The sequence below is a fragment of the Perca fluviatilis genome, chromosome 3 (assembly GCF_010015445.1).
Source record: "Perca fluviatilis chromosome 3, GENO_Pfluv_1.0, whole genome shotgun sequence".
Lineage (NCBI taxonomy): Eukaryota > Metazoa > Chordata > Actinopteri > Perciformes > Percidae > Perca > Perca fluviatilis.
The window spans coordinates 40401058-40414726 of record NC_053114.1 but is presented as its reverse complement, the minus strand read 5'-3'; the positions used below and the strand labels follow the sequence as shown (position 1 = coordinate 40414726).

At 40.6% G+C, this 13669-nt stretch overlaps 1 protein-coding gene across 1 annotated transcript in view; it reads left to right on the top strand.

Moving 5' to 3' along the window:
* The window catches only part of LOC120556512 (Golgi apparatus protein 1-like), a 29967-nt gene that overhangs the window by 1337 nt on the left and 14961 nt on the right, over nt 1–13669 (top strand). The window contains exons 2-8 of the mRNA XM_039796156.1: nt 5788–5817; nt 7788–7874; nt 8698–8913; nt 9999–10202; nt 11673–11744; nt 11824–12010; nt 13271–13488. Coding sequence (XP_039652090.1) covers nt 5788–5817; nt 7788–7874; nt 8698–8913; nt 9999–10202; nt 11673–11744; nt 11824–12010; nt 13271–13488 — 1014 coding nt within the window. The remainder of the gene's footprint in view (nt 1–5787; nt 5818–7787; nt 7875–8697; nt 8914–9998; nt 10203–11672; nt 11745–11823; nt 12011–13270; nt 13489–13669) is intronic.

The window sequence follows — 13669 nt, the reverse complement described above, 5'->3', positions numbered from 1 at the left end:
TTATCAACCTGAGTGAGGTGTAAAGTGATTGCATGTGTGTGCGCAGTCAGCTGACTTAAAGGGTGAAGTTAAACCACAGACTCTGCCTGCTTCTCTTGTCTCTCTTTGTGATGAAAAATACAAATACTTTTCATCACAATATTTTTCTAGATTTGCAGTCTACAAGCACTGATTATCCTGGGCTACTTTATTTATTTATTTTTTTTTTAAAGCGAATGTGAGGATTTTTTTTTTTTTTTGCATAATTTGTTTGGGAGTCCGCTTGTTTGAGTTTTTGTGTTGCAGGAAGGGAACCCCTCACAGTGCTGATTATCGCTGATGGCTTGGCTTTTCACTCTGATAATCCAAAATATTGCCACCCTGATTTTCCGTATTGTGTTTTAGCTATGTTGGTCGAACACACAAAAGTGACTATTTTCCTGTCTGTTCTTAAAGAGGGATTCTCCTGTGTTGCTCTTCCTAAGGTTAAAGCTGGGGTCATTCATTTCAGTCCTCCCCATCGTGTTTGTGACCCCCGATGCCGTTATACACTCACCTAAAGGATTATTAGGAACACCTGTTAAATTTCTCGTTAATGCAATTATCTAATCAACCAACCAATCACATGGCAGCTGCTTCAGTGCATTTAGGGGTGTGGTCCTGGTCAAGACAATCTCCTGAACTCCAAACGGAGTGTCAGCATGGGAACGAAAGGTGATCTAAGCAACTTACTAACTAACCAAGCGTGGCATGGTTGTTGGTGCCAGATGGGCTGGTCTGAGTATTTCACAATCTGCTCAGTTACTGGGATTCTCACCCACAACCATTTCTAGGGTTTACAAAGAATGGTCTGAAAAAGGAAAAACATCCAGTATGCTACAGTCCTGGGGGGCGAAAATGGTACCTCTCATCTCAACTGAAAATGAGGCTACAATTTGCATGACCTAACCAAAATCGGACAGTTGAGGACTGTAAAAATGTTGCCTGGTCTGAGTCTCGATTTCTGTTGAGACATTCAGATGGTAGTCAGAATTTGGCGTAAACAGACTGAGAACACGGATCGGTCATGCCTTGTTACCACTGTGCAGGCTGGTTGTGGTGGTCTAATGGTGTGGGGGATGTTTTCTTGCCACATTTTAGGCCCCTTAGTACCAATTGGGCATCGTTTAAATGCCACAACTAAGCATTGTTTCTGACCATGTCCATCCCTTTGACAACCATGTATGGTGTTTCTAATAATCCTTTAGGGGAGTGTATAGCGGCAATTCTATCAGAATTGCGCTCTTGTTTTATATGTAAAGCCCTTTTGAGATGACATGCTGTGATTCCAAGCATGAGCCTTTGGCTACGGTAGGCATAAGGCTAATATTAGTAACATTTTCTCCCCCGTCTCTGGAATGCTTTGACGATATTGAGACGCGTTTTAGTTTTTATTGTCAGACCTATTTTATTTTTTTATTTTAAAACTCTCTTTGAGAAGTCCTCTTTCTTTTTCCGGGGTCGCTTTCCAGTAAAGGCAGTTGTTGCCAATGCTGGAATAGCAGGATTTTCCATCATTGAATAGGGCTTTCACCATCTGAAGGGACATGCACACATCTGCATTGTAGAACAAACCACCAATAGGAACGCTTTCTCTTTGTGAAATGACTTGTGATTGGCCAAAGTCTCCCGTCACGGATGAGATTTTCTAAAGCCTGAAACCGAGCCAAGAGGAGGTGCCGGAATCTAGTTTTCACTCAGATTACTTGAATTACAATATGCTGAAAGGTTATTATAGAATTTTTGCCCAATGATACCAAAAACACTGCCAACCCTAGCTTTAAAATCATTGTTTTTTTTATATTTTGATAATCATTGAATTGTTTAAGTCATTTCTTAAGCAAAAATGCTGGTTCTGGTTGTTGGATAAAACCAGCCGCTTGATGAGCTTTAGGAACTGTACTAATTGTTTTTCACTATTTTCTGACATTTTAAAGACCGAAAGTTGATCCATTTAATTGAGAAAATATTTTTCAGATTAATTGATAATGAAAAGAATTGTTAGTTGCGGCCCTAGATTCAACAAATAATCATCTAGTGATATTCTGTTGAACATCTGTTTTCTCTACTCCATTCAGAGTTTTGGACTCAGATGTGATGTTGGCAAGTCTGGTGACCCAATTTAATCTGTCCAGTTTACACACACACACACACACACACACACACACACACACACACACACACACACACACACACACACACACACACACACACACACACACACACACACACACCATAATTTTGAGTCCTAGAGAACTACCTCATTTTGAAATGTAACAACTTCTTAATGTTGAAATTTAAATGTCACAGAATTCATAGCACTGAAATTTTATTTATAATAAACATTCAAACATTAAAGTAAAATAAAATCAGGTTTCTCAAATGGGAGTGGTTCAATTCAGACATCATTTTATGATTTATGTTTATTTAATTAATTTTACAGTCATAGGATCCAAACATACAAGTCTAAAATACAAGGAAGGAGTCTCCGATTGGCTTTTGAATGTTGGTTGACTTTAATGTTTGGATCAGAATTTAAGCAACTTGAACTTATTCTTTGTATTTACAGGCTGCAGTGTTAAAGTAAACGTATCAAATGGATGTACATGTCTGTGAAAAACAATCTTGTCCCTGTTGACGTCACCCCCCCGCATCTCCACTATGCACACACACACACACACACACACACACACACACACACACACACACACACACACACACACACACACACACACACACACCTCCTTCCTGAGTAATGTCCTCTTTACAGTGATAATTACGTTGCTTCAACTCTAACAGCTGTGGCCTCCTGAAGAGGTAAATGGCTCTTATAAATCTGCCTCTTCTCCAGAGAATGACACACACACACACACACACACACACACACACACACACACACACACACACACACACAGCCTAGCAGCACAGTTTGGTTACAGTTCAGTTTGAGTATTTATTTGTGGTGGTTTAAGCCCTGAAAATCTGACAGTTGAGAGACGTCTGAGAAACGGCACAGCAGTGATAAACGAACTGCTGGACTGGAAGACACTTCACCGCGGCACAAACAGGCCTGTGGCCATCACAGACATTTCCAACCGTGGTCATTGAGTCCGTCTGGCACAGATCAACTGTGGACTGACAGGGTGTAAGGAAGTAGATTATGTCTTTTTTTTTTTTTTTTATCTTTATTTTTTGGTCTCCACCACCTAAATATCTGTCCAGTTAGCTGTTAAATGTTCCACTATTGGTTCCCCAGCTCGTCTCTCACTGTCTGTCTGCGGTGTGGTGCTGAGCAGGAAGTGTACGGTGGGTTTATCAGAGGGCTGAGACTGAACCTAACAGTAACTGTGCCGTAAAAACCGAAACAATGACCTAACAGATGCTAAAGATGGATAATAGTAGATCATTCTCTGTGTTAATCATTTCAGTCACTCTTATTAACAGATTAAAGAAACCTGGTACAGTCTGGTGCTGCAGAGCACAAAGTAAATCTGTTCAACTGCCACTGTAAGTCTTACAATAAAGCTTCTGTTAGCTTTAATGTACAGAGGTTGGTTTCACACTGTGAACGTCTCAGTGGCTCGTATAAGGTTTTCTGTGATATAAAGGGAGTTTGGTCACATTACTCCCTTCCCTTCACCCAGACACAATTAGCCTCTGTTACCACTTCAGTTTGAGTCCAGTTGATTAATCTGGGCTTGTTTCAGAAGCCTTTGATGTGAATGGAACGGCTCCTTCGTTAATTAATAACTCCTGGTTTAACTAATTGGTACTTTTAATCTTGGAGGCCACTGAGAGTCCGTTTCCCCGTTATGTTCGTTCCTCTGTCTTTGAAACATTGAGTGGAAATGAGGGTTTAAAGAAGGAGCTTTTGTCTGTGTTCCCGTGAGCCTAGGCAGATTTAACATGAAGCGCTTTCATGTCTTTTTGACTGCAAAATAACATGAAGCTGTAACAAAAGCTTCTCCTGCTGTGTTTCGTGTGATAGTCAAGGATGTTGTGGGAGCGTCTCTTGAAGAGCTGCTGCTTTGTTCATATTAACTTTGGCTTTAAATATTGGAAGGAATTTTTTTTTTTTATTTTTTGTGGGAGGATGTGTCATAGGCACACAAAGAGCTTGATTATTCAGAACTGTTGCTTTATGCAGTATGTATTTGTATGTACGTGTACTGTATACTAAGACTGAAAATATCCAATTGCCATTATTTTGACTGGTATCGGATTGCGATATGATTCACGATATTGGAGGGAATGATCATGTTTGTATACTTCTCATTTTCATTGAAAAATATTCAAATTAAAAATTAAGTGATCATAGTATTTTTTTTTTTTTTTTTTTTTTTTGGCGACTATCTGTACCAAACAAAGATGTTTTTCTTTAGTCTGTAGGATAGGATTTGTAGGCCAGGATGTCTCTGCTGCACCACAATACTTCATTCTGAATTGTTTGACACATATTTTGCCTTAAACAAATATTGCACCCTCCCCTGCAATATTGCACCCCTCCACCCCTCTGCGATTTGGATATTGCAGTAGTCCATATTTCGATAAAATTGCGATTAATTGTGCAGCCCTACTGTATACTAGCCTGATATGGTCCTACTCAGATTCTAGTCAGAACTTCCCGACCTCGAATGTTATGGGCGGGGCTAAGTTCGGCTGGCTTCCAGGCTAACTGTATACCGTAATTTGCCCAAAACAGGACTTGTATCATGTGGATGTCTTTTATTTATTTTTTCATTAAATAATATAGCTAATATGTATAATTTCTGCATTAAAGGTGCAATATGTAATACTGACCGCTAGTGTTTTAAAATAGTTACTGCAGTACAAATTTAAAATACGGAGAGCGCCCCCTCCCAAAGAACCCAGATGCCAACAGCGGAGTAGCTAACGTTAGATGCTGACTACAGGCTGTTGACAGTCAAAGAAGGCTGTGCTCACGCGGAGCTCTGTACCCAACTGACAGACACACTTTTTGGGCTTAGAATTCAGTAGGAACCGCAAAAAACACAACCTCGCCGTCCTCTCCACCCAATGGACAGACGCACTTCCTAGGCTTAGAATAATGATACAAGTCTTTCGTGATCGCTCAAGCGCCCCCACCCCTCCTCCAGGCAGTTGCTAGTAGCCAAGGAGACACTGAGGATTAAAAAAACATTCAGAAGAGGTAATTATGTTCACTCGAATTTCTGCATGGGAATGTCACTGGACAACACAATCTTCTGAACATAGCCATACTGAGAAATCCAGAGAGAGCTGACAGTCTTAATGAGCTTTGTAGCAACTCATTTGACAATGGCTTGAACGTAACGGACGTTCATTAATATCAAAGTTACGCACTAAAGCTTTAAGCACACAGTGCACTCTAACACTACACACACCACATAACTCTCAGTTTAAGTATGGATTAAACAAAGATGTAATATCGTAACTGCTGATTTTTAGCTGTGTAGGTGTATTATAATTTTTTTTTTTTTTTTTTTTTCACTTTGGACAGAGTCCAGGTTATCTTTGGTTGTTGAACGCACAGACTTGAGTGGCTTTAATCTTCTCATCCGACTTGCAGAACGAAAAGTGTTGAACTAATCCTTTTTAATACGCTGGGTTTAACTGTCCGATATGCGAGATGGAGCGCATCTCAAGCGTTTCCATCTCCTTATCAAACTTCCTCGTTCAGTCAGGATGTTTTGTTTTTGTTCATAAATCTTTCATTTCACATGAAGGAAACAGCCTTTGACTTCTGTCTTTCTCTTTGTTTTTCTGCAGGAATCTGAGATTTCTCCTGACTGTAACCATGTAAGTATTTCCTACCACACACACACACACACACACACACACACACACACACACACACACACACACACACACACACACACACACACACACACACACACACACACACATTCTGAAATGTGCCTTTCTGCACAGTGACTACTTTTACTTTTGGTTCTTTTAAGTTGTAATTTTTAATGCCAATACTTTTACTTAAATAAGAATTTTGAGTGTAGGACTTTTCCTTGTAACAGAGTATTTCTACACTGTGGTATTGCTACTTTTACTTAAGTAAAAGACCTGAGTACTTCTCAGTCTCTTCTCAATAATCTCTGTTCACTGTCTAAAAAGTAAAAGAGCTTTGACGATCCTCATTTTACGTACAGTACGCAGGGGTGGAATGTAACAAAGTACATTTACCCCAGTACTGTACATAAGTACATATTTGAGGTAATTGTACTTTACTTGAGTCTTTGCTTTTCATGCCACTTTCTACTTCTACTCCGCTACATTTCAGAGAAATACTTTTTACTCCCCTATATTCATCTGACCGCTTTAGTTACTTTAAAAATTAGGATTTTACACAAAAAACACATGTAGTTTATAAAATACCATGTTTTATTATAACTTTAACTACCCAACAATATAACGACCTACAAGTCCAGCTGAAATCATTAGACCATTAAACACACAACTGTTTGGATCATTTTCAGTTTCTAAAATGTGAGTATTTTTCTGCATAATGAGTACTTTTACTTTTGGTACTTTTCTACTTTTACTGACGTAAATGGACCCTAACCCTAAATACTTCTTCCACCACTGACAGTACGACCATAATGGACCTTAAACTTTCAGTCTGAGGTTTCTTTCTTTTTTGTTGAAGTCCATGAAGCTCTTCTCAGTGTCTGCTGGATTATACAACTAACGTGTTCAGTGTTCAGAGTTCACTGCAGTTAACGGCAGACAGGTTTATGAAAAGGTTAATGGACCACTTGGACGGTCTTCATTACGGCACTGGAAAGCACTGGCTGCAATAAAAACACACACACTGCTCACACACACACTGCTCACACGCTCTTGTCTTGGTGTTATTTTCTGGCTGTCAGTAGCTGTTATCTTTCAGCTGCTGCAGCTGGAGCCTGGCTGACAGGAAACCAATGAACTCATGAATCTAAAAAGAGAAGAGACTCTAAAGACAAGAGACATCTTGGAACCTCTTTTTTATTACTCCATTTAAGAAATCCAAAATGATTAGGTTTAGCTGATCTGCATGGTCACTATTGGGGTACCACAGGAATAAATTCAGGCCATTCCCATTCAAATCAACACAGCAGGAAAATGTGTACTATTGCCATGGCAACATATAAACTTCCGTATAAGCGGCAAGTGGCGGAGGTGGGGTTTTGCACTAACCAAAGGACTGGTGGAAGAAGTATTCAGATCCTTTACTCAAGTAAACATACGTACCAAAGTAAAAGTACTCGATGCAGAAAAATCTTCACATTTTAGAAACTGGAAACAATCTAAAAACGTAATGCTTCAGCCACTCGAAGCACATTGCGATCGACCATTAGGGGATAGGCGGCTCGTTAGCGGTGTGGCGCGGAGGTTATAACCTCTTAACCTCTTGGTTGTAAAATCCTAATGGAAGCAGCAGCCGGGGGCCGAGATGTGCTGAACCCTAGTGTCGGTCAAGCTCCATAAATGCAGGAATCTATCATTTCCATAATGCAACTCAACAGCTTCTTATCATTAGACCCCTCTTGCTTGGTAAATAAAAACATATTTTCATAATTTTGTCTTTCAGACTCCTTACTGTCAATTTGTTGTGCAAATTCCGTGAATGCTGATTTAATGGTTAGCCTTGTGGTGACCAGCTTTTTGTCCCTAGATGGGTCCTAGGTTTATTTGTAATTTATAAATAAACTGAATGTCTATGTATATATGTATGAAAGTTTAATATTTCTCGCTCTCTCTCTCTCTCTCACACACAGCTTCTGTGGAACTATAAACTCAATCTGACCACAGATCCAAAGTTTGAGTCAGTGGCCATGGAGGTCTGCAAGAGCACCATCAGTGAGGTCAGTGCAGTGGTGTAGTCTACGTGATACTCCGTATACCCACTGAAAAATGTACAATGATACGCAGCAACATAGTTTTGTGACAGAAATTTCACTTCAGATATTTGTGTTCACAAATATGGGGTCGACTAATGTGACCACAAACTAAACTTAACACTGCAGAACATGCAGAGAGACTTTTCTCATCTTTCATCAACCCGCTACTCACTGAGCGTAGTGTGTGCGTAGCGACAAATGCTGCGCCTACACTAACGCCAGCATCCTCCCTTCACCACACATTTAAGACGAATATAAGTAGCCTATTTTATTTTGGGGTCAACTTTTGTGATCCAGGCTCAGGTCCCTGATATGAAAGCCCCCTTACTGCTTTATATCCCATTATATTTTGAATGTCATCTGTGTTTTCCTTCTCATTGGATAAATAAAGGTATTACCACCATAAATAGGTGCATAAATGTATCAGAATGCAGGATATTAGTCTTTGATGCTCAAAATAACCCTGGCGGAGGACACCCAGACCCCACATTTTGATATGCCCCCCCCAGCCCATTCTGAGCCAGGAGAAAAAAAAGTGGTACAGTACATACATACATTAGACTACACCACTGGGTCAGTGTGCACCGCGGACGAGGCTCTGGGTTCTATTTCCTGTTGACTTAAATATCAAAGCAAACATACCTCCTTTAAGCTTTATCTGTTAAATTGTATCTCCTTACTAAAGAGGAATGTTTGAGATCTTCACTGAGACAAACGGCTTTAACTTTGTATTTCTAGTTTAATTTAAGTTGAAGTTGAATTCAGCCTGTCTGTTCGATGCCTTCAGATAAAGGAGTGTAACGAGGAGGAGCGAGGGAGGGGCTACCTGGTGTCCTGTCTGGTGGATCACCGTGCCAACGTCAGCGAGTACCAGTGCAACCAGTACATCACCAAGATGACTAGTATAGTCTTCAGTGACTACAGACTGATCTGCGGCTTCACGGACAAATGTAAAGAAGACATCAACAGCCTGCGCTGCGGCAGCATCAACGTGGGACAAAAGGTAAGCAAGCCTACTCGCTACGGAGAAGGAACTACAACAAGAAAAATGGCGACGATACGCGAACCCACTCAGTGGTGTTTGGGTCCACATTGTAGGGTCTGAGCATGAAAGATCATTCTTTAACTTGAAAAGCTCCAGCTGCCAGTTATTCTGGTTAGGGCTGCACAATTACTTGCAATTTTATCAAAATCGCAATATGGACTAGTGCAATATCCAAATCGCAGGGGGGTGCAATATTTGTTAAAGGCAAAATGTGTATCCATTCTGAGTGAAGTATTGTGGGGCTGCAGAGATGTCCCGGGCCTACAAACCCTATCCTACAGACTAAAGGAAAGCCTCTTTGTTTGGTACAGATGCTCAGATCACACTACATGACTATAGTACATTTTTATTTGTTTCAATGAGTGACGATCCAAAAAATTCCCTCCAATATCATGAATCGTATGGCAATCGCAACATCAGTCAAAATAATCGAAATTTGACAGTCCTCATATTTTGCAGCCCTAATTCTGGTAGCTTTCAACCACACCTCACGGTCTTCATCAAGACAGAAGACGGTTAGCTTAGTGTAGCATTAGGATTAAAAGCAGGGGGAAATGGCTCTGTCCAAAGGATAAAATAAATCTGCCTAACAGGACCTCAAAAGCTCACAAATTAACACTGTTTGTTTAATCCTTACCAAAAAAAAACAAAATGTAGAAAAGACAATTTGTGGTTTTACGGTGATGTTATCCTCCAGAACAGAGCTGACAGTATTCCAATTTTTGTCCTCCAATGTATTACTTCTCCTTTATGTATGATGTACTTTATTATCCCCAGTTAGCTTTTTGTAATCCATTACACAGACAGAGAGCAGGGAAAGGAAATGCAGCTGAACGAATACGCTACATGTTTTAAAAGGAGTTTAAAAAAATAAATAAAATTAATAACGAAACGCAATATGTGGTGGCTGGTATTGATTGTTTTTGACTGTGTGGGAAACACTGGAGTTTGTGATTGAGCCATCTATCTAACTATCTAACTTACTATCTATCTAACTTACCCTACTTACTTACTCATCCTGATTTCCTGCCGTTCCTCGTCAGGACGTCCACTCTCAGGGCGAGGTCATCTCCTGTCTGGAGAAGGCGCTGGTTCGGGAGGCGGAGCAGCAGGATCACGTTCATCCAATCAAAGAGGAGTGCAAGAGGGCCATCTTGCGGGTAGCGGAGCTGTCGTCGGACGACTTTCACCTCGACCGACATCTTTACTTCTCCTGCAGAGCTGACCGCGAGAGATTCTGTCGGAACGTAAGACTTAAAGGAACACGCCGACTTATTGGAAGTTTAGCTTATTCACCATAACCCCCAGAGTTAGACAAGTCCATACGTACCCTTCTCATCTCAGTGCGTGCTATAAGGCCAGCACAGAACATGCAGGTGAATGGTTCCAGTAATCCTACTGCTCCGAATTGTGACAAAATAACACCAACCTGTTCCTATTTACATGTTGTGATTTGTAGAGTCACAGCGTGTACAAAAAACAATGTAACATGAGACCCAGCCATCTTCTAACCGTAAACAAACCGGGAACTATATTCTCAGGCGGAAGAATGTAGTACTTGGGTGGAGTGATGTGCTTTACAGCAACCTGTTTGAGAAAAACAGTTTCTACATTCAGATCATGTTGAAATGATATTAAGAATCATCTGCAGATTGGTTTCTATCCAAAATGTTTAACCCTTGTGTTGACTTCGGGTCACATTGACCCACTTTTAAAATTTTATTTTATATCAGAAAATATGGGACGTAGAAATAAGCGCTGAAAATGTGTAGAAGAAATTTTTTACAATTTTTAAAACGTTGGGAAAAGCAAAAACAAGAAAAAAGGTGTCAAAAACGTCGAAGGTTTCAAGGTTAACGGGAACAACACAAGGGTTAAGCAAATTAGAATCAATCAAAACACCAATCCAACGGGGGAATGGAGACTTTATTACAATTAACTCAAACCAAGTATTCACACTAACTTCTGACTGTTAAAAAGACAAATTAGAAAGTGCTCAGTCTGCAATCGTTTGAATTTGTCATTCTGAAGAATATACTGTATAGCTCATTCTGTATACTGTAAAATCTTTTGTTTCAGTGTTAAGAAATTCTTTCAAAAGTTGACTAATCAGAAACCTTTCCAAAAACACATTTTCTTCATTTATTCTTTATAAAGTTTATTACAATTTAGTCAAACCAAGTATTAACACTAACTTCAGGCTGTTGAATGAAATTAAGAAGTGCTCAGAGTCTGCAATTGTTTGAATTTGTTGTTCCAATTATAAACCTTGCAGGTCTCCTATTTAAAAACTGATATATTGTACATATTTTTATAGTAAGTCATAGGTTTCTATTCTTTAACTATCTTTTTTTTTTTTTTTTTTTACTTTGCTGTATTTGCTTTTTATTCTCTCCAAAACGGTAACACAAATTCCCTTAATGTGCTAATGTACTTGGCAATCAATCTAATTCCAATTCTGAGAAAATGTTTGAAATCTGCATTCAAAATACACAAAGTGACCGACAGATTTCCCTTTAAGTTGCGTTCAGGTAGTTCAAATGTCAAAAAAATCTCCTTTGTTTCAGTGTTAAGAAATCCTTTCCAAAATTCCCAATCGGAAAACTTTCCACCAAATTCCATTAAAAACATGTATTCAGGTTTGTTCTGATAAGAAACTTTTCGCTAGTTAATTAGCTGTTATGATATGATGTCATCTCTTTTCTTCCTCCTCACAGACTCCGGCAGGGGAAGGGAAAGTCTACAAGTGTCTGTTCAATCACAAGTTTGAGGAGGCCATGTCAGAGAAGGTACAGCCAGCTCAGTTGTGTTTTTGGGCTCTTATAGTGAACTTGTTTCGCTCACTAATACTCCCCTCTCCCTCGACAGTGCCGTGACGCTCTGACCACCCGCCAGAAGCTGATCTCTCAGGACTACAAAGTCAGTTACACTCTGGTTAAAGCCTGTAAGGTGGAACTGAAGAAGCACCGCTGCAACCTGGACGCCAGCCTGCCGCGAGCGCGTGAGGCCCGGCTGTCCTACCTGCTGCTGTGTCTGGAGGCTGCCGTGCACCGCGGTGAGTGGGGGAGGATGGGAGGTGGTTTTTACACCTCAGTTTCATGACAAACTTCATCTACAGCAGCAGCCCAAAAGCTTGGGCAAAAAACTAGCAGCAAAAAATAAAGCAGCTGAAGAGCCAGTTTTTATTTTTTCTTCTGGAGTTGGTTGAGACAAAACGGAGCTCAAAGTTCAGTAGATATTGGACCTAGCATTCATCTGGTGGACACAAATGTGACTCCACTTGAATACTAATGTTGCTCTATATCTGCTGGATGTGTAGAAAGAGGCTCAGACAATAGCAATATCAACTTGTGGGAAAAAGTGGTATGTCAGCATCGTGTTTACATGGTGCCCGCAAGTATAATAATAATAATAATAATAATAATAATAATAATAATAATAATAATAATAATAATAATAATAATAATAAATAATCTACTACTACTACTCCACAGCGCTGCGAAGGAGGGTCTGGCTATTCCAAAAAAGCATTCCGGGACGGGAGAAAAACGTGCCCTGGTTTATTGGCATTTGGCGTCTGCAAAATAGCCTCAGGAAGGACGTAGTAGTAGTAGTAGTACATTTTATTTATGGGCGCCTTTTCATAGCACTCAAGGTCACCTTACACTTTAAAACAAGCAACAATACAGTTAAAAAGGCAAATGGTATTAAAAACAAACACATTTAAAAGATTGAGATAAATTAAAATAAAGCAATCAATCCATTATTTTGATGGAGAGTGTATCTTGTGGGGTAGGCCTTATGGAAAAGGTGGGTTTTGAGGAAGGTTTTAAATGTAGGTAGAGACTCTATGGTACGGATGGATAGCGGGAGGCCGTTACCAAGGCGAGGAGCAGAATGGCTGAAGGCTCTAAACCTCATTGTGGGCAGAAGGAGTGGAGAGCAGTGAGGAAGAGGAGGATCGGTATGTTCCAAAGTTGTTTTAGTCGTGCAACAGAAAACTCCGATTGGACAGACAGTCTAGCTAGCTGTCTGGATTTACCCTGCAGAGATCTGAGGAGCAGTTAACCATAGTCCTCAGAAATCCACCGGAGTTTAGAATTGCATCATAAAGAAAGCGGAAGGTAACGGACATTCGGCCGAAATGAAAGGCATCCGGCAGAATTTCTGGGCGGCACAATCCCGGCATTGGATCGTCGTGGATATAGACTAATACAATGTAAATGCATGCCAAATATGGTTTGAAATGACTTACCTGCCCTTGTGTGATCAGGGATCAGCTGTGTCGGTAATGGTTTGATCTCGTGCTGTGCAGGTCGTCCGGTCACCGGCGAGTGCCAGGGGGAGATGCTGGACTACCGGCGGATGCTGATGGAGGATTTCTCCCTGAGTCCGGAGATCGTGCTGCACTGCCGCACGGAGATCGAGGCCCACTGCTCCGGCTTGCACCGCAAAGGCCGCACGCTGCACTGCCTGATGAAAATCGGACGCGGCGACCGCAGCACCGCGGTCGACGGCCTCTGCCAGAGCGCTGTAAGACCGCCGCAGTTACCGTGATGCTTCAATGTTACAGAGATATACAAACAGCTGAGAGGCAGCACTGCAGCTGGAGGGGTCACTGACTAATAACTGGAGTTATCGTGCTTTGCTTTTTGTGTGTGCTCTGACAAAGCTTACTGGGCTATTTTCTTCTAAAATGTTAATCTAAATAATT